At 36.8% G+C, this 18494-nt stretch overlaps 1 protein-coding gene across 1 annotated transcript in view; it reads left to right on the top strand.

The window, feature by feature from the left end:
* Positions 1-17823, top strand: part of LOC146002543 (ferry endosomal RAB5 effector complex subunit 4-like) — a 184481-nt gene extending 166658 nt beyond the window's left edge. The window contains exons 4-9 of the mRNA XM_083140464.1: positions 40-150; positions 1621-1755; positions 2743-2858; positions 9763-9882; positions 11523-11674; positions 15932-17823. Coding sequence (XP_082996590.1) covers positions 40-150; positions 1621-1755; positions 2743-2858; positions 9763-9882; positions 11523-11674; positions 15932-16028 — 731 coding nt within the window. The 3' untranslated portion in view covers positions 16029-17823. The remainder of the gene's footprint in view (positions 1-39; positions 151-1620; positions 1756-2742; positions 2859-9762; positions 9883-11522; positions 11675-15931) is intronic.
* Positions 17824-18494: the final 671 nt, after the last annotated feature.

Here is an 18494-nt window from a genome sequence, read left to right as displayed (position 1 = left end):
CTTTAACCATTGAATGTACCATATTATTTCTCTTTTCAGTATTAAAGCCTGAGGTGGTTAGTTTTGTGGATGCAGCTGGCTGTATTGGCGATGCTGTGAAAGCATACACAGCACTTCATTACCTTGGTAGGATGTGCTCTGGAGATTCTGGTAATTTAATTTACTTTCTATATACAAGGTGATCAAAAAGAGTTGCAACATTATGGGGAAATGTAGTTGATTACTATTTTTAGTATATTTTTGCTCCTTAGATGGTGAGTAACAGTGAAAACTGCATTAAATGAGGCTGTAAACTGCATAAACAGCTGATTAGGCAAAATTGTTGCTGTAGACATGTGATTGGCTGTGTTTTTGTGTTTGTTTATTATGTCTTTGATGCACTTCAATCATGTTTTAGGTGTGAATGAAGTTGTTGCATAATTGAGGATGCATGGGTTACACATTACTGATGGTGTGAGAGTTTGTTGACGCTATGCAGGCAGACAGCTTACACATACGTGGTTTCAAACAGAATAGTGCTATAGCCAATACACTGGACACTGTTTTGGTATTTGGTACACTGTTTTCATGGACAAGTAATCTCTGAGCTCAATCTCCAGATTTATCAGCACCCGACTTTTTGTTGTGGGGTTACCTCAAGGATGCTGCCTACGTAACACATCACCACACTATTCTGGAATTGCAAGCAAATATTCAAAGCTGTGTTGATGCAATTTCACAGCAAACATGAAGAAAAAGACTTTAGAAACATGATTCGCCATATTTACTTGTGTGAATCTTACAATGGCGACCACTTTCAGCCCTTATTATAAATATTGTACAATAAATCATTTCCCCATAAGGTTGCATCTCCTTGATCACAATGTGTAATTGTTATTTTCAATGAAAAGTTGAAAAAATTAAGATCTGTGCTGTCAAAACTTTGAACATAAGAAATTTGAAATTTGGTGGCAACTACCTTTCAGAGTTCTATCATGAATAAATGAAACTGTATTACTTTGCTGTAAGAATTGCATGAAGAAATGAAAAGCATATGATGTCAGCGATTAGAATGTTTTTTCATATTTAAAGCTATAAAGTATATTAAAATATACAAAACAGTAATTTTGCCTGTAATATTATATGGATGCGAAACTTGGTCCCTTACATTGAAATAGGAACATAAATTGAGAGTATTTGAAAATAAGATCCTTAGGAAAATCTTTGGACCTAAAAGGGATGAGGAGACAGGTGAGTGGAGAAGGTTACATAATTTGTATTCATGTCCGGATATTATTAGAATAATTAAGTCAAGAAGACTTAGGTGGGCAGGCCATGTGGCACGAATGGGAGAGAAAAGAAGAGTTTTCAGGATTCTTGTTGGGAAACCTGATGGTAAGAGACCAATAGGAAGACCAAGATGAAAATGGAGGGATAATGTTGAGATGGACCTAAATGAAATTGGTAGGGATGGAAAAGAGTAGATGGATCATACTCAGGATAGGGACAGATGGAAGGCCTGTGTTGCTGCAGCCATGAACCTTCGGATTCAAGAATGCTAGAGAGTTAGTTAGTTAATTATTTAAAGCTTCTGTTTCATCTTACTGCTTGAGATTGACTACTTGTGATTTATTTGTACAGTTGTAGTTTTGAATGGAGCATCCTCGTTTGGCAGCTTGTGTGTGCAACTGGCTCATCACTGGGGAGCAAAAGTCATCACCACTTCCTCATCCCTGGATGAGAAGCTCTATCTGCAAAGTCTGGATGTGGAATTAGGTAACCAATTTCTACTACTAATTGTGTCACGTATTACTTCATGTCAAACTTCTATGTCACATATTCCATATTAACCTCAGTGTGCTTGTGAAAAAAGGAAGAAAAAAGAAAAGAAGTGGCCTCATGCACTCAGTTACTTGGAGTCCATTCATAAACTGTGTAATGATGAATTAGTATTTATTTGTGGTCCAAATGCACACAGAGTATACTTGTAGATTCCTTCTCTTATAATTTATTTGGGGTGTAAGGGGTGACCTTCCACATAGTACACCCAAATGTCAACCTCACTTCCACGTTAGTGCACCCTGGACCGAAGACTAACGAGGCTCTGGCGACTGGCCCCATGGCCAGTATAATTGTTTGTATTGTCCTGTTCTTTTGTCCTTATGTGTGCTGAGTGCCCCTTTACAGCCTCAGCTTTTAACAGAAGTCAGAACATTTTAATTTTTTTAGTTATGCAACGTTAGAGTTGTTATTTGTAATGGTAAGGGGCTGGCCCCCGTATAATGTGACGGGAGCAAAATAACCTAAGTGCTGACGCTCCCAAAATTTTAAATTCAAATCAAATCAAATTATAATTTATGTTCCTCTGATCTATTTGATTATCTAATTTATTAGTAGAAAGTTAAAGAAACTTGCAAGTAAAATTTATGAATCGCATAAAATAATATGTATGTAATATCTATAAATACAGAAAAAATAAAAATTCGTAAGTGTGTACATTCACACACGTATATATTTTAGTAAAATATGATTCACATAACTTGATTTTGTATTTGTTTTAATTTTTTTTGTTGGTTATAATATTGGAAACATTTAAGTAATTATATTATTTAAGCACGAGTTTGTTAGTGATTTTTTCGCACAGTGGCATTTTTCTTATTAGAAGAGAATGTCCCTTCTTTCTTATGTTTTGTTGGTGGTGTTGCTTTGTCTACCAATATTGAAATATAATTGGCAACTGACTCTTTTATTTTGTATTTCTAGCTCAAATAATTGAAACTAACGAGAAGAATTCAAGCTTGAAGTCAGTGTGTATGCTTGAAACTGGGAATTTAGGTGTTGACATCGTAGTGGATCAAGGAGTATGCCAGTACCCTCAGGTGTGAATTAATTTATCATTATTGTTTGAAATAAAATGCATGGAGATTTCTATTTTGTTAAAAAATATAAGATTATTTTACATGAGTGATTTTTTGTGGGATGGAGGATTCTTCCCCTCTGGTTATGAACGACACACCCCAACCAGAGATAATTATTTCCCACCCACTGGATGTGTAAACTACGTATATTATTAAATATATCTAGAGGTACATATTTTTGGTAAATAAAGAATCAAAATTTCAGTACAAGGACAGAGTCAATTTCAGGTTCAACAATGGCAAATAAATATAAATAAAATTTCAGTGTTATAGTGGTGAAAAATCTGATCAAAGGTTGTTTATAAAATGAAAATTTGGTTTTAAAATTGTGAATATAATCCTAAATTTGATTTAAAAACTGAACTTATTACACAAAATAAACATAGCACATTTATGTGGATACCATAGTATTAACTTTATTCCTGTATCAAGGGGTCCATTTTTCCTTCTCAAATATTTACAGCAGAATTAATCAATTTTCCATAACTCACAGGATAATTCAAACTTCAGAAAGTGTCACATTGGTAAATAATCTCTAAATTTCATGTTTGAGTCTATTTCACATTTTGTAGTTCATTTTGCATCATTTCGTGGCAAAACAGGGTAGAAAAATTCACCTCACCCCTTTCAAAAACATGAAAAGTTAACATTACAGCATGTTATTTTACATTTTGTGCTTTCGTCAAAATTGAAATATGCATGCCTCTAAATATATCATACTTCTAGATTTCCAGTTCAGTTCAGTTAATTTTATTGCTCTGTAGCTATATGTAAAAAAAAATACAATATATTGTTAAGCAATTTATGATGGATGTGTACCATATCCAGTCTCTTTTAGATGCTATGTATTCGGGACTTTCTTAAAGCCCCGAAAGTCTGATACTTCTAGAGGATATTTCGCAATAACTTTTCAGTGAAATACTAAAACTGGGCCATGGTTTCAACATATGTTGGTTTTGTGACGTGGTCGCGTCATTCGAATATAGTGGTAAAATTTTGGAAGCAAAAAAAATACTAAATAGGTTTTCTTATACCACTAAGTCCACGACCACTTCACATCAGCATGGGCCAAAATTAGAGCAAAAAAAAAAAAAAAAAGGTTAATTATCAAAAACTAGATCTGTAAGAATATTCAAAACCCGCAACCCTTTTCTCTTTTTACTTGAGTCCACCATTTATTACCTCTGTGGTAAAATCATCATTCATGCCAAGCTATGACCACAGATATAACAAATTTTGGGCCCCTTATGCTGACTCAGAAATTAACGTGGATCTTGAGCACCCAATCCCCACCATACTGTATACTTCCCGTTTTATTTAGTCATCGTGATTAGATATTGGTTTCCGTGTTCGTGGTCGTCTAGCCACGAAAACTGAACCACTCTCAACATGTACCAAAACAAGATGGAATGCTTAATTAACAAAATAAGATCAATTAGAAACGTCGAACTTCAATTTTGTGGACATTTATTTTAACAAACTATTCCCCGTACAACTAGCAACTGTTTCCCAACAACTGACAAATATCTCTTCATAAATATAGTTGTCCACAGAACGTACTAAAACCCACATGAGTAATAAGTAATTCCCTTTAACCATACATACCGTTAAAAATTATGACGACGAACACACACATTAAATAAATACAATGGCATTTGCATGGTTTAGGTGATCGGAAACTTTACGTTATTTTATCAACGATATTCTCAAAAATCAAGCTGACGAATTTTTAACTGTACTGTGCTTGGCATGGAATAAACAAACTAAGATTCAGTGCACAAAATGGATAATTCAAAACTATTCCTGAAAATCATAATGAACTAAAAATGACCGTCAATTAACTCTAACTCAAACCGAAATGAGTTAAATTAGTATACCTAGTTATTCCATGTCCAGCCATCAGTCAAACGGCACAGTCAAATTCGTGTGTCGATGTGGATCTGATCACGGAAGGAGAAGGAAGCTCCTTATCGTACAAATGCCTCGGATGCAACTACTATTCTCTCGGGAGAAAACCTCGCCCGTAGCCATGGCTTTCTCCCTTGAGTTACAAGGTTCTCCCGCTAGGGGAAACAGCATTGCCTAATTTACTTTGTTCGACGTCTAGAGCCGAGTGGCAGGAACACACTGACGCAAAACTCCTTGTTAATTTCACGAGGAGAATGTGGTGGAGCTTTTAAAATATACCCATTATAAGCAAACACCACAGTTTGCTTTGTCCTCTAATGCTCTTTTGAGCACTTGTCTGGTGAGAAGTCTAAGATTGAAGGATTGGAAAAAAAACATTTGACTGACATTTATCATGGAATTAGCTGCACTTTATGAGGCTCTACAAGCATTGGAACTACTATCATTGCACTGGGTGTTGTGTTCCGTGATCTTGAATCAAACTGTCAGGGTGGATGTAGACTGACCCAAGAACCAATATGAGATAAGGAAACCCAGTCTGGAAATGCACCATTAAAGAGTAATGAGCCGAAACTCTTTGGGGCTGCCTATTGCAGTGGATTAACAACTCGGAGATGTGGCTTGTAGATTTAATATCGACATTACTACAGTGTATCGTAGCACTCTATGACGAAATGTTACAGTAGTTGTTCAATAATAATAATAATAATAATCCTTAGCGCGACAGCCCATGAAGGGCCTTGGCTTACCTACCGACTGCCGGTCTCCCTCCCACACTTTCCTTCGTCACCTCTAAGCGTGGAGATCTTCAACCAGTATTGGAATAGTTGGGGGGTCGGCCCGACGTATCCCCAGCCGTTATAGTAGGTCGTCTCGACCGGATTACGCTCACTCACTCGGAGCTCCCCAATTTCCTCACGATGGTGGGTTGCCACCGGCCCTATACGTAGGCCGAATAAATTCCAACCAGAGCCGGATTCGAACCTACGCCGTCCCGCAGCGAACGATCTCAAGACGAGTGAACGCCTTAACCCGCTCCACTACGGAGGAGGACAGTTGTTCAAAATGACAGCATCACAAGAAGCTCTGTCACATCCGCTCTAATATCCCTGGAGGCGTTCTGAGGATACCACAGGCAGCAAGGATTCTTGCCAAGAGGGGTGCCCCTCAGCTTGGCACCCAATTGTCAGCTGATGCTACATCTTTCAGCTGTTGTCTTCCACTGTCATACGCAGCCCCAACTAGTTTTGGCTTATAACTTTTTAATGGTGCGTCTACATCCACCCTGACAGGTTGAATCAAGACCAGAAAAACACCCTGTATATTCAAAATCAACGTTCTTCAGTTCTTTAAGCAAAGTAAGAAACTGGCATGGCTACAAAAACTTTTCAAACAATGAAAATGATTGATTCAGCACAAATGAGGATGATAGTCCAGCTGTTAGTGGAAAATATATACAGTCAATGGGATGTTTTTCAATATTTGCTGGACAATGTGAATAGCCATTTTAAGGACTTAGATTTATTTTCAGATGTAGCCATATTAAATGTAGATACATGGCCTTCAGATAAGTGTAAATGTGTGTTTTAAAGTGACATGTCACTCCCTTGCTTATATGATAAGGTGACGTTTAATGCAAATTGTAGCAATTTTAACAAACTAGTTACAGATTTTCAAGTATTCAATAAGAATCCAAAACACATTCCTACCGCACCCAAAGAACATGTGAATTCAACTGAAACTACTAATATCTACAGCTGATTGTTAAGTGCCAAGAATCTAACATTAACTGACCAGAGAAATAATTTAGAAGTTACGACACTTTCAAAGCTGCTTTTTCTTCCAATAAATGGACCTCCAGTGCATTGCTTTGATGCAGCACTTGAAGTGGAAATTGCTAACTGGAGGGATGTTAGGTCGAGCCTTAGGACTAGTTGGGGGATGCCTTGCGAAAATATTGCTAGCTGGAGGGATATCATCCATCTACATCCCCCTCACTTTGAGCACTGCTTTGATGCAGAAAAGTTTGCAAAAAACGGATTAAATCTAAGCATCACAGTCCCTTGACAAACCAACTGGAAAACCATCGAAATTACAGGAACAATCTTATTAGTCTGTTCAACTGATTATATAATTTTAGACCCCGTCTAGTTTGATTTTAAAATTTAGAATGCATTTATTGTTCAATTACAAGCATATAGGTTAAAAGAAATACTGTGTATGAAGTTTAAATTGATGGAAACCTATTTTTTATGGGAATCTATTGGCAATCATCTATAAGGTTATTGAGATAGTAACCCACTGACTCAAGGTCACCTGCAGAGGGGTGCCAGGAGGGGGTGGGCATTTGTGCTCCCTGAGATATCAGGGAGAAGTACGACATCATGTCCCAAAATGTAGGACAAAGTCAAAATGTAGGACACAAATCATCCAAAGTAAATAATACACATTATTAGAACATGTTAGCAAATAATGTAAAATAGAAACATTTTCAGTTTAAAAATAATGATTTCTTAAATGTAAAATTTCCAAATTTGTAATCAATACTAAACAATACACTTCTTATACTAAATGGATTTCAGTCGTACTTCTGAGAGGAGCCAGTTTTTCTTGAAATTAAAGTTTAATCAAAATACGAGGGTTGTTCCGAAAGTTCGTGGACTGAGATTACTATTCGGAGTCAGAGTCAGTACGAGGGTTGGAGTGAGTTTCCTTTTGTAAATAGCACCCTTCACACTCTATACACCGATTCCAGTGATGCACTAGCTTCTCAAACACATGTTGCAGACCATTTTCTGAGAGTTGGTGTAAGGTAGTGGATGTGACAGCTTTCACTTCCTGGTCCGTGCTAAACTTCCTTCCGCGTAACTCATTCTTAGGTGTTGGAAACGCTAAGAAATAGCAGAGTGCGAGGTCTGGGCTGTATGGAGGATGGTCTAGAGACTTCCCACAAATTTTCTCCAAAGTTGCCAGAGCTTGTTGTGCCACATGTGGCTTAGCGTTATCCTGTAGGAGAAACCAACCATCATGAAGCAGTTCACGTCTTTTTTTGTGTCTCTTTTTGAAAATTGCTCCCTTCGTGACATCTTGCTACACCAGCATTCAGTTTAGCTGCCAATTCACAAATCGATAAACGTCTATCTTCTTTCAATAATGTCTCTGCTTTCGCAATGTTCTCAACGTTCACTGATGTTGATGGATGCCCACTTTCCGCCTTGTCATGCACATTGGGTTTACCTTCCTTAAAATGCTTCTGTATGACCGATCTGCCCATTGCTTGGTTACTGTAAGCTTCTTCGATCATCTCAAATGTTTCGTGTCCACTTTTGCGTAACTTCACACAAAATTCAATAGCGATCCTTTGTCTGGTAATTATCGGTGTATCATTCTCATCCACCTTTGTAATACACTCTGCAGTTCGAATTTTATATCGAGCAAACAAACAACAGCTGCGCATTGGTTCACTCATACATTAACAAAACACACCACAGGCTATCTACACGTGCAACAATCACAGCCTTGGCTTACACAGAATCGGCGCAGTGTTGGCAATCCATGAACTTTCGGAACCTCCCTCATATACTTATGAAACTTGAATAGTCAGATTCTTTGAAATTATACTGAATCAGTAACACACTTTTTACAGACTCTCTCATAAATGTATTTCTCTCATCAATCCATTATTGAAAATAATCTTTCAACCTTTTCATTATCACCTGGAATGGCAAAATATAATCGGCAATTAACATTATATGAAACATAACTACAAATGGTTCCATAAATTTCATTCAGGGTTGTTTTTAGTTCAATAACTTTCTTACATATAACTCCTATTTCACATTTAAAATACTGAATGAATAAGAATCGGAAACATTGTCTATGGTCCATGATTAATTTCCCATGATTAGTTTCATCGGTATAAATCTCAAAGCAAGAAATTCCGCTCAGGTAAATTTCACTATTGACTTTCAGAGTGAAGTCCATAGACTTGTATCTTGCATGATGTTTTCCTGTAATATCTTTGTTCTACTATAACACATATTTTCTTAATTCAAATTATGTGATGCTCAAAATGTAGGACATTTGTGATATTTTTAAAATTGGTCCCGGATGCTGGACATAAAACTAGAATGTAGGACATGTCCAGGAAATAGATGATGTCTGGTAACCCTAAACTTGACTCCCTTTTTTAAAAAGGAATTTCAATAGTGGTGGTCGAACATATTACTACTATGTGAAATATCTGTCCAGTATGCATAGCAATATTCTACCTTACCCTATTACCCTGCATTATTACACACATCCTTTTGCTCCATGTAAGTGGACTGGATCAGTAAGAAATATTAGGATTATGTGAACAGTAAAAAAAAATCAGTAATGTGGTTCATTCATGGTTTTTCTGTTAATGTCTGTGCAAAACATCAGAACTTTTTAATTCAATTAGGCACACACACAGGAGATGTACTACATAGAATTTTCAGTCAAAAATGCAGGCTCGACCAGGCCTCGAAGCCAGGACTCTGGCATACCGTGCCATTGCTCTAACACTGAGCTACCAAGCTTTGCCTGATATTTTGCTGCTGCTGCTTAACCTGTGTGGAATTAGGAACCAGGCAATGTTGAACTCTACACTGTTTCAAAGGCAACAGATCTCATTGCAGTAGTACTTGCAGAGAAGATTCGACACAGGTAAAACAGCAGCAGCGAAAAATCAGGCAAAGCCAGGCTGGCTTGGTAGCTCAGTGGTAGAGCAATATCACAGAATGCCAGAGACACGGGTTTGAGTCCTGGTTGAGCCTGCATTTTTCGCTGAAAATTCTGCGTATCAGAATTTTTTGTTGCTGTTGTTGTTGTTGAAGTAAAATTGTAGAATAATGCAACCCATATATTGCTTGATACATAAACAGGATGGGTATGATCGCAGCTTACAAATTATAAATGTCTTCTTTTATTTCAGAATTTAAATATATATTCAGAGAAGAAGGACACTTTCTGTAGTTTGTTGCCTTCAAAACATGATATAATTTCATGTTTAGCTGTTGGAGGCAAGTGGATTACTTCTAAGGCAAATCTCCAGGTAATTAATACACTTGAGCCAATATGCAATTTCTCAAGGACAAGAATATGATAAATCTCATAAGTCTGCACTATACTTTATTGACTTTAATATGCAATTTCTGGTTATCTAATTTAAAGAATAAATGTTATAAAATTCCCTCCGCTCAAGGATGCACTTTTCTTAATCCAGATGTAGGAGTTTGAATTCAGAGAAACTGGTACTCACTTTCTCTGCAAAACTGTTTTTTTCGTAGTTCTATTAATTTCAGTGGCCACTGCCACCATCCTCGTTGGAACTTGTTGCGCTGTTGCTTGGCATGCTTCTATTGTTTTTTGTTCTCTGGCTACCGCTAGGTGCGCTGTTGTCAACTGTCCGTCTGCATCCGTGTCATCTGCTATTGCCCGGCATTAACTGCAAGGAATCCAAGTGTGCCTGTCTGCTCTCAATGTTTATCTCATGCGGAAATTGCATTGATTTGCAATTGATTTTGGCATCTATATGTGTGTGTGGGCTGTGTGCTTGACATGTATAGCAGACTGACAGTTGACATCAGTGCACCTAGTGGCAGGCAGAGAACTAAAAACAATAGAAGCACGCCAAGCAACAATGCAACAAATTCCAACAAGGATGGGGCTGTAGCCACTAAAATTTACAGAGAAAGTGAGTACCAGTTTCTCTGTATTTATCTACTACTGTGTCTCTCATTTCCCAAATATGAATAGGAGTTTGAAGTTCTTGTACTTTTGAGCTTATGACTATCTGATAAAAGGACACTAAAAAGGACCAAAATATGTATGCAAATATGCATGCATGCATATGTATGCAGACTTCTGGAGTCTGCCTCTCTCTCCAGAAACAACCCATTCATTTATGAAAGATGAAAATCAAAATTCTTGTAAAATCTGAACAGTTGTCCACGTTATTTTTATAGGTTCACAGTAAAATATTTCATGCCTCGATGGGAGGGGGCATAGCCCCCTTTTCCCCCTAGTTACAGGCCTGGCACTAACCATGGGTAAATTTGTAAGTTGTAATGTGATTATCTTCAGTGTGTGTTTTTTCCTTTAAAAACAAGAGCATTGCATGCTTTACAGTGCTGGAAATAGCAGACACTTTGAGAAGTTTCATCTTGATGACGTTACAGAAACCCTGCCGGAGTGGTAAATATGGGGCTGGAGAAAAGGCCTGTTATGACCAGACCTTGAAGAGCAGGGGAAACTAGAGGTCAAGGGACCTTAGTATAGCCATTATTATATGAATATGTGAGGGTATTGAGGTATGTCGATAAATCACAGAGTTTGCAGACTACATTGTTAAGGAACAGACATTTAAGTTTTTACCAAAAGTGAGTTACATGCTCTACTTTCATGAAAGAAATGTCTGTAAATGAGGACAATCAGTAAGCTGCTTGAAACAAAATAGTAGCAGACTCCAATGCAGAAAGCCAGTTTACAGTGGAGATCAACTGTCTGGCAGACACCTGGTTCTCAAAGGGCTATTGCATAACAGAGCTTAGTTCAATTAATGTATGTTAAAATTTGTTAATTATAGTTTTTATAAAAAATAATAAATAGTATTGTGTGTTCAGTATGTAATTTTTGTGACTTCATGGTGTGTTCTTTTGTGATTAATTTCTTCTTGATTATTTTTGTTCTCAGTTGGACCCTCCAAACTCACGGCTGCTGTTCCTTCGATGTGCCACCGTTGGCTTCCTTTTTGAACAAGCATGGATGTTGTCTTCGGCTCAGCAAGGTCGTTACCAGCATATACTTATGGACATCATGGAAAAAGTTGCCACGAAAACCATAAGGTAGGAAAGTGTTTTATTTTTCCCCTTGAAATTACACCTTGACCTTTGTCAATTGGAAAATTATGGAGTTTTATTATATGCTACTACTGAGGACATTTCATGTAAATGGCATATGTATTCTACACCTTGAGATCAATGCACATCACATGATTTGAAAGTCAGATTCCACCATGAAAGTCTTTGCAAGAAACAAATAAAATGTACCAAATCTGCAAGTGTATAACAAAATTTTTCTTTTATGTATGGGCACATTCCAGAATACACCAGTGCACAGGCTGGTTCACTGCTGATGCATGCTTGGGCATTCCATATTTAACAGGTGTCCATCACAGCTTTCATCAGGTTTAACCATGATGTCATCATTGTACACTGGCCTCTGGGGGCCTCCCCGATGGCAGAGTGGTAGCGTCGTCACCTTGTAATTAAGGGGTCCTGGGTGGAGGCACATAGTGGTTTGGATCCCACTTTAAACTGTAGGTCCAGTCCCAATTAGCCTTACTGTGCTTAAAGTAGACTTAAAACAACAAATCAATCAGTTAATACACCACCCCACCTTGCTAAAGTTATGAACAAGTTTTTGCACCAGCAGATTTTAATGTCCGGAGCTGGTGTGGCTGGTGAATCAAAATGGCGCCGACTGCTCGAAAACTTGTTCTCATTCATTATATCCATTCTATAGGCAATAGTACATAATGTCACGCCGATTTTATTGCACTGAGGGTGAATAAACTGGATGCAGGCATACTGTCGATATTTATAATAGTCCTGCTCCTTCACTAGCGTGCAAAGTGAAATAAAGCCGATGCATCAATACATGTGCCTGTGTCCTGCTGCAACATGCATGAAGGCATCCATTCGCAGGTAATGTTCACTATTTTGGTACATACATTCACATCCTTACTTTCACCATATCATGTGGCATCTTGACTTTAGTAGACTAGATAAATGGTTAAAAAGGTAGACGGAAGTTAAAATTAAGGGAGCAGCTACATTAGTTTTAACTTCTAACTATCTTTAAACCCTATTATCATGTTTTAACCTAAATCTAAGTCACATGTGGTGAAAGCTTGAGGAAATGAAGGTACATACCAAAACAGTGAACATTACCTTTGTGAAAATGTTATGAAATCTGATATGAAATATTGTTAGTGAGTGAGAAGTTTCCAAGCATGCACTTTTCAGATGTCCAGTGATGTCCAAATAATAATAATAGAAGGAAAACTATTCTTACAGAGTTGAAGTAGTTGTTTTTTACCCCTCAGGGAAAGACCATGCCTTTGAGGGAAGCAAAATATTTTCATCCCCCCTCCTAACAAGTGTAGCTAGAACATATAGAAGAAGAAAATGAAATTTTACCTGAATATATTAAATTGGTGATTCAGTGGGATCTAACCAAATCTAATTGTGTTTGTATGAAGACAGGATGTCACAATGTTACTTTCTGTGAAAGCATGTTGCCTTTCAATTCTGAATGACAAACTGTTCTCATTCGATGATGTTTATCATCATACTTGTAGAAAAGAATTTTCAACAAACCCATAATACTCATATTGCATTGGAGTGTGTCATACCTCCATATGTATACAAACAAAAAAAGAAAACTGAAATGAAAGATGAGTTGTTCTGAAGAAGAAGAAGAATCTTAGAGTCATGGCTGATGGACCCAAAAGAGACGAGCAGATATCTAAGGGCTAATTTTAATTACGTTTTCTTGGAAAATAATTTTGACACCTACTTCCATTATTCCTTTTTGTGCTGGACATGTAAATTGCTGACATAATTTATAATATTTGAAATCCTTGTTAGTCAGCATTCCTCCTGATAATTCTCTGAATGTTAATGATAATTGGACATTCTTCTTATCTGGCGATCACTCTCCACTTCATCTAGTCAGCAGTTTCGTGGTCTTCCTCTTTTTCTTGCATTCTCTCAATATGTCCCATCCATCTTAATCTACATGATTTTACAAATTTTTATACCAATACCAATTTCTTTTAGGTTATTCACATTGTGTGCTATTAGAACTAGTATGTCATCAGCATACACATAAACCTGTTAATTGGATATTATACATTGTCTAGTGCTTTAAACCAACATTAACTAAAAGACTGTCTTACCCAATGGCACAGTGGTAGCGTTGTCACTTTGTGATCAAGGGGTCCCAGCTTCGATTTCCAGTGGAGTCCCATAGTGGTTTGGATCCCAGTTTAAACTGAGGGTACAGTCCCGATTAGTAGAGGCATGCATATTTCGTTTTTGACGAAAACACGAAATGTGAAATAACTCATTGTAATGCTAATTTTTCATGTTTCTGAAAGGCGTGAGGTGCATTTTCCTACCCTGTTTTGTCACGAAATGATGCGAAATAAACTGCAAAGTGCGAAATAGACTCTTAAACACGAAATTTACCGTCGTGACACTTTCTGAAGTCACAATTATCCTGTGAGTTATGCAATTCACGGGAAATTTATTAATTCTGCTGCAAACATTTGAGAAGCAAAAATGGACCCCTTTGTACAGGAATAAACTTAATATTCTGGTAATGATTTAATGTGCTATTACAAGGGATATGTTTATTTTGTGTAATAGTGCAGTTTTTGAATCAAGTTTTGGATTATATTCACATTTTTAAAACCAAAATGTCATTTTATATACCGCTTTTTCACTGCTATAACAGCGAATTTACCGCTTTTGAACCCGGAATTGACTCTGTTTTTGTACCAAAATTTTCCTTTTTTATTTACCAAAAATATGTGCCTATACCGATTAGCCTTACTGTGCATAAAGTGGACTTAAAACAGCAACTCAATTAACTAAAATAGCCATCCATAGCCAAGCAGACAAGCAGCAAGATAAAAAGATGACTCAAAAGGCACTGTATGCATACCATACATCCGTGGGTTATCAGAAAAGATAAGTAGAATTGGTTCAAAATTCCAACTTAGGACATCATTCAGCAGTAAGAAGACACTAAGGAGCATACTATCAAATACCAAACCAGAGAATCCCATACAAGCTAGCAAAAACTGCACATACAACATACTATGTGAATGCAGGGAGCTTACATAGGACAATCAGGAAGCCCTGTACAGAAAAGGATAGAGGAACATAAGCACAACACATGCAAAGGCAAAACAGATAGGTCAAAAATAGCCAAACATGCATGGAGTGGATCACTTAGAATTCAGTGGAGCAATGTAAATTGCTACACAAAGAACCCAATTGGAAACCAAGGAAAAGCAAAGAAGCAGCCTTCAAAGCAATTGTCCAAAGCCCTATAAGTCAAGCAAATATCGTCCCTCTCCTCAAATATTAGAAATAGTAGCATAAATAGAGCAAAACATAGTCCAGAATTCTGGGGGGCACAGTGGAGTACTTGGTTGGAGAACAGGATTTGTAGTAAGATCAGAGGTGTGTGGTAGAATAAATTTCACCTGGAGACGAGAGAAGTTCTCTCTTGAAATGTAGTGTTAGAATAAGGATAGTTATAAGCAGTAGACAATAGATAATGTCCAATTAACATTGCATGTTAGCATTCCTCCTGATTCGAAAAGAACATTGTTGCAGGTAATCTTGTGAAGGTGGTTCGAGATCCATACATGTAAAATAAATAATGTTATGTGCAGACTAAATTCCATGAAAGGTGGAAATCTAAGTAAACTTTAGAAAGTGTATTGTGCTACCACTTGAGGGTATGGTGCCTTGAAAACAATGATACCATATGAATGAGAAAGCGCTGTGTATTTTTTTTATTTCACACAAATAATTTGTACTAAAGTTTATATTTGGCCTCACAATAAATTATATATATCAGAACAGAAACCTATCTATCCTTTAGTTTTCAGTACTTTGGCTCAGTGTGAAAACCACACGTTGACCCAATGTTGGAACCATGCAAGAATTACTGTTTTCCAACAATATGTTCTTACCTTTGGCCAATCATTTTCATTATAGTTGGCCCAAAGTTGGTTACTTGGAATGTAAAAGTCCAGGTGGAAGATTTAAACTAAGGCATACTGAATATTAACCACAACTAGGACATTTCAGAATCCAACATTTTGATTATTTTTCACTACACTAATACACATTCATTCTGTCTTAAGGATTTCCTTCTTTTCTCATTGCATTTGCTTAAGATGCTGTATGGATCATATGTGTGCACGTTCAGCTTGACTTGATGTGAGTGATCTTTCATGTAATAATGCTACTTTACCTGTATATTTTCACAGTAATTTGCATTTTTTACACCCTTTCTAGGCCAAACATACACCACACAGTTTCTTTTGATGGAGTTGTAGAAGCTGCAAAAAATCTCTCAGAAGTAAAGGTTGGAAAAGTTGTAATGACATTTTGAATTGCCGGAAGCCATCCTCTCAATATAATTAATGGAGAATGCATTATTTCTGTGATCAAAGTGTCCCTGCCTGTATATTGCAAGCAGAGTATTGAGTTAGAGGTATTGTTATTACTAAGCTTTCCATCTTTATTTTGTTGTTTTCAGAATATATTATATTTTGTTAGTTTATTTAACATGTTGATGCTCTGTGACACAAATGTTTTTCATAGGGATCTAAGCTTGAATAAAGCAGGCAAGATTCACTAAACTGACAACTTTTAGTCTGGATCTGATTTATAATGGCCTCTCATTTTCTTCATAAAGTTTCGATATTGCAATAAATAAATCACAATGCAGACTACTTCATAAAGGAAGATGTATCTCTGCTATTCTTCTTTCTACAAAGGAAGTGCATATATTGTGCCAAAAGTAAATTATGCTTCTCGCACATTCTCCTAAACTATACAGATTTTCAATTCCGAAATACAGTGTGCAGCAACTGAACCTGGCAGTTTTTTATTACAAATAAAAACAAAGCTCTTTCATGCAACAAAGTCAGTTTAATAATACATGTTGTACTACATCTCAAAGCATTTTAGGAAAATAACATGAGTTGCAGTTTCTTGACAGGAACAGTTTATTTGTTGAATAGCACACCTGTGAAGCGTGGCAACTGAATCTGACGGTTTTTAAATCATTACTGAACAGAAGTTGCGTGAAGTAACAACATTCAGCTTTTCTTTATCTCAAAGCATGTCAGTCAGCATGGAGCAGTGGTCGGCACAATACTGTGCTTTTGTGGTTGAGCTTTTATCTTAATGAATGTGTGGTGGCAACGCAGCATGCCTTCTGCCGGCACTTTAACATTCACCGTAATCTGCATGTTCCCAGTTGGAACACCATTTTACTGTGGGAAAGAAACTTCAAGGAGACTGCATCAACAATAAAAGGAACACCTTTTGAACATCGTAAGGTCGTGAGAAGGTCCACACTCCTGAGAACATCTAACGAGTTCCAGTCTCTGTTTTGAGGAGTCATTTAAAAAATGAACTATCCTTGTCAAGAAACTGCGTGAAACTGCCACCTCATGCTATTTTCCTAAAATCTTTGGAGATGTAGTACAACATGTATTAAATTGACTTCGTTGCACGAAAGAGTTTTTTTTATCAGGTTCAGTTGTCGCACCCTGTATCTTGACAGTTTATTGATTATGCATGATGTCACATACCTTAAAATGTTCCAAATAATATACTCTCTCTATGAAATGCTAGAATCGTTCTTATAACCTATCTGAGCATTTATTTTCAAATGGAATGAGAGAAGTATATAGAATGGATCCTACATTGATTTCACATTATATATATTATGCCAAAGAGTGTCAATGTGAAATATGTTAAATATGATTCTATAAAGCCAATGCAAGCAGTGTAATAGGTATGCGTGGTACCTTACTGATCTCATTTCATGTAATTTTTATGAATTGTGATTAAATTTATATCGTATGTTATATGTGTACATAAGATGTATATTTATTACTAGAAAAATCATGGACAATCACTGGAATTATTGCCAATGCTATTCAGAAATTAACATATGGAGCTATTGGAGATACAGAATATGAAAGAAAACAATTGTGTTTGTAAAATAAAATTATTGCATAGCATTAATTATGGTGAAAGAAAAAGTGCCAATGTTGACTTCTTTTGTAGAGCTTATTTTTGTAATTCCTACTATTTTTTTGCTTGTGTTAATTGTATACTGTGTAATTCATAAAATATCCATATAATACAAAACTTCGCTATATATTCATTAAACAGTTTACCTTACACATGAAAGTGTTTAAATTCATTTTGAAAATTTGTAAATAATATTTGGAAAATTCCATACAGATTCTTGAGTAATGATGCATAGTATATTTTATTTGAGTAACATAATAGTGGAACCATGTTTTGTAGAGGGTTGAAACTAAAAAAACGTAAACTGTGGGAAAATCCAGGATTTTTTTTTAACACATTATCTTATTGGGACCAAGAAGGTAAAGTGCAGTGGCACACACTGAAAATTTTACCTGGTTTACATAACAATTCTTATTATATGTCCCGCACTGTGGCAATACGGTCTATGGAGTCATGCCTTGGTCTCCGACTACTGGATGCTTGCAGGTTCTCCTGGAAGAAGGGTAAGAAGTTTTCTCCTGAGATTTCATCCAGTGTATGGGACCGGTCGCCACCCACCATTGTGAGGAAATTGGGGAGCTTCGAATGAGTAGCATAACCTGGTCATAGAAAAGCTACAATGACTGGAAGTTTGTCGTGCTGATCACATATCACCCTGTACCTTTCTGGATGATCTCCCACCTCTGGTATGAGTGAGGCCATCAGTCGGTAGGGAAGCACTGGCCCTCATGGCCTGTTGCGACATGGGTTAATAATATTTATTATGTATTAATTAGATATAATAGAAAAAAAGCACCAATGCAGGCAG

This window comes from Lepisma saccharinum, chromosome 18 (assembly GCF_977018435.1).
Source record: "Lepisma saccharinum chromosome 18, izLepSacc3.1, whole genome shotgun sequence".
In the NCBI taxonomy this organism is placed as follows: Eukaryota; Metazoa; Arthropoda; class Insecta; order Zygentoma; family Lepismatidae; genus Lepisma; species Lepisma saccharinum.
Note: the sequence above shows the minus strand (reverse complement) of the source record. Positions and strands in the feature narration are given on the sequence as shown.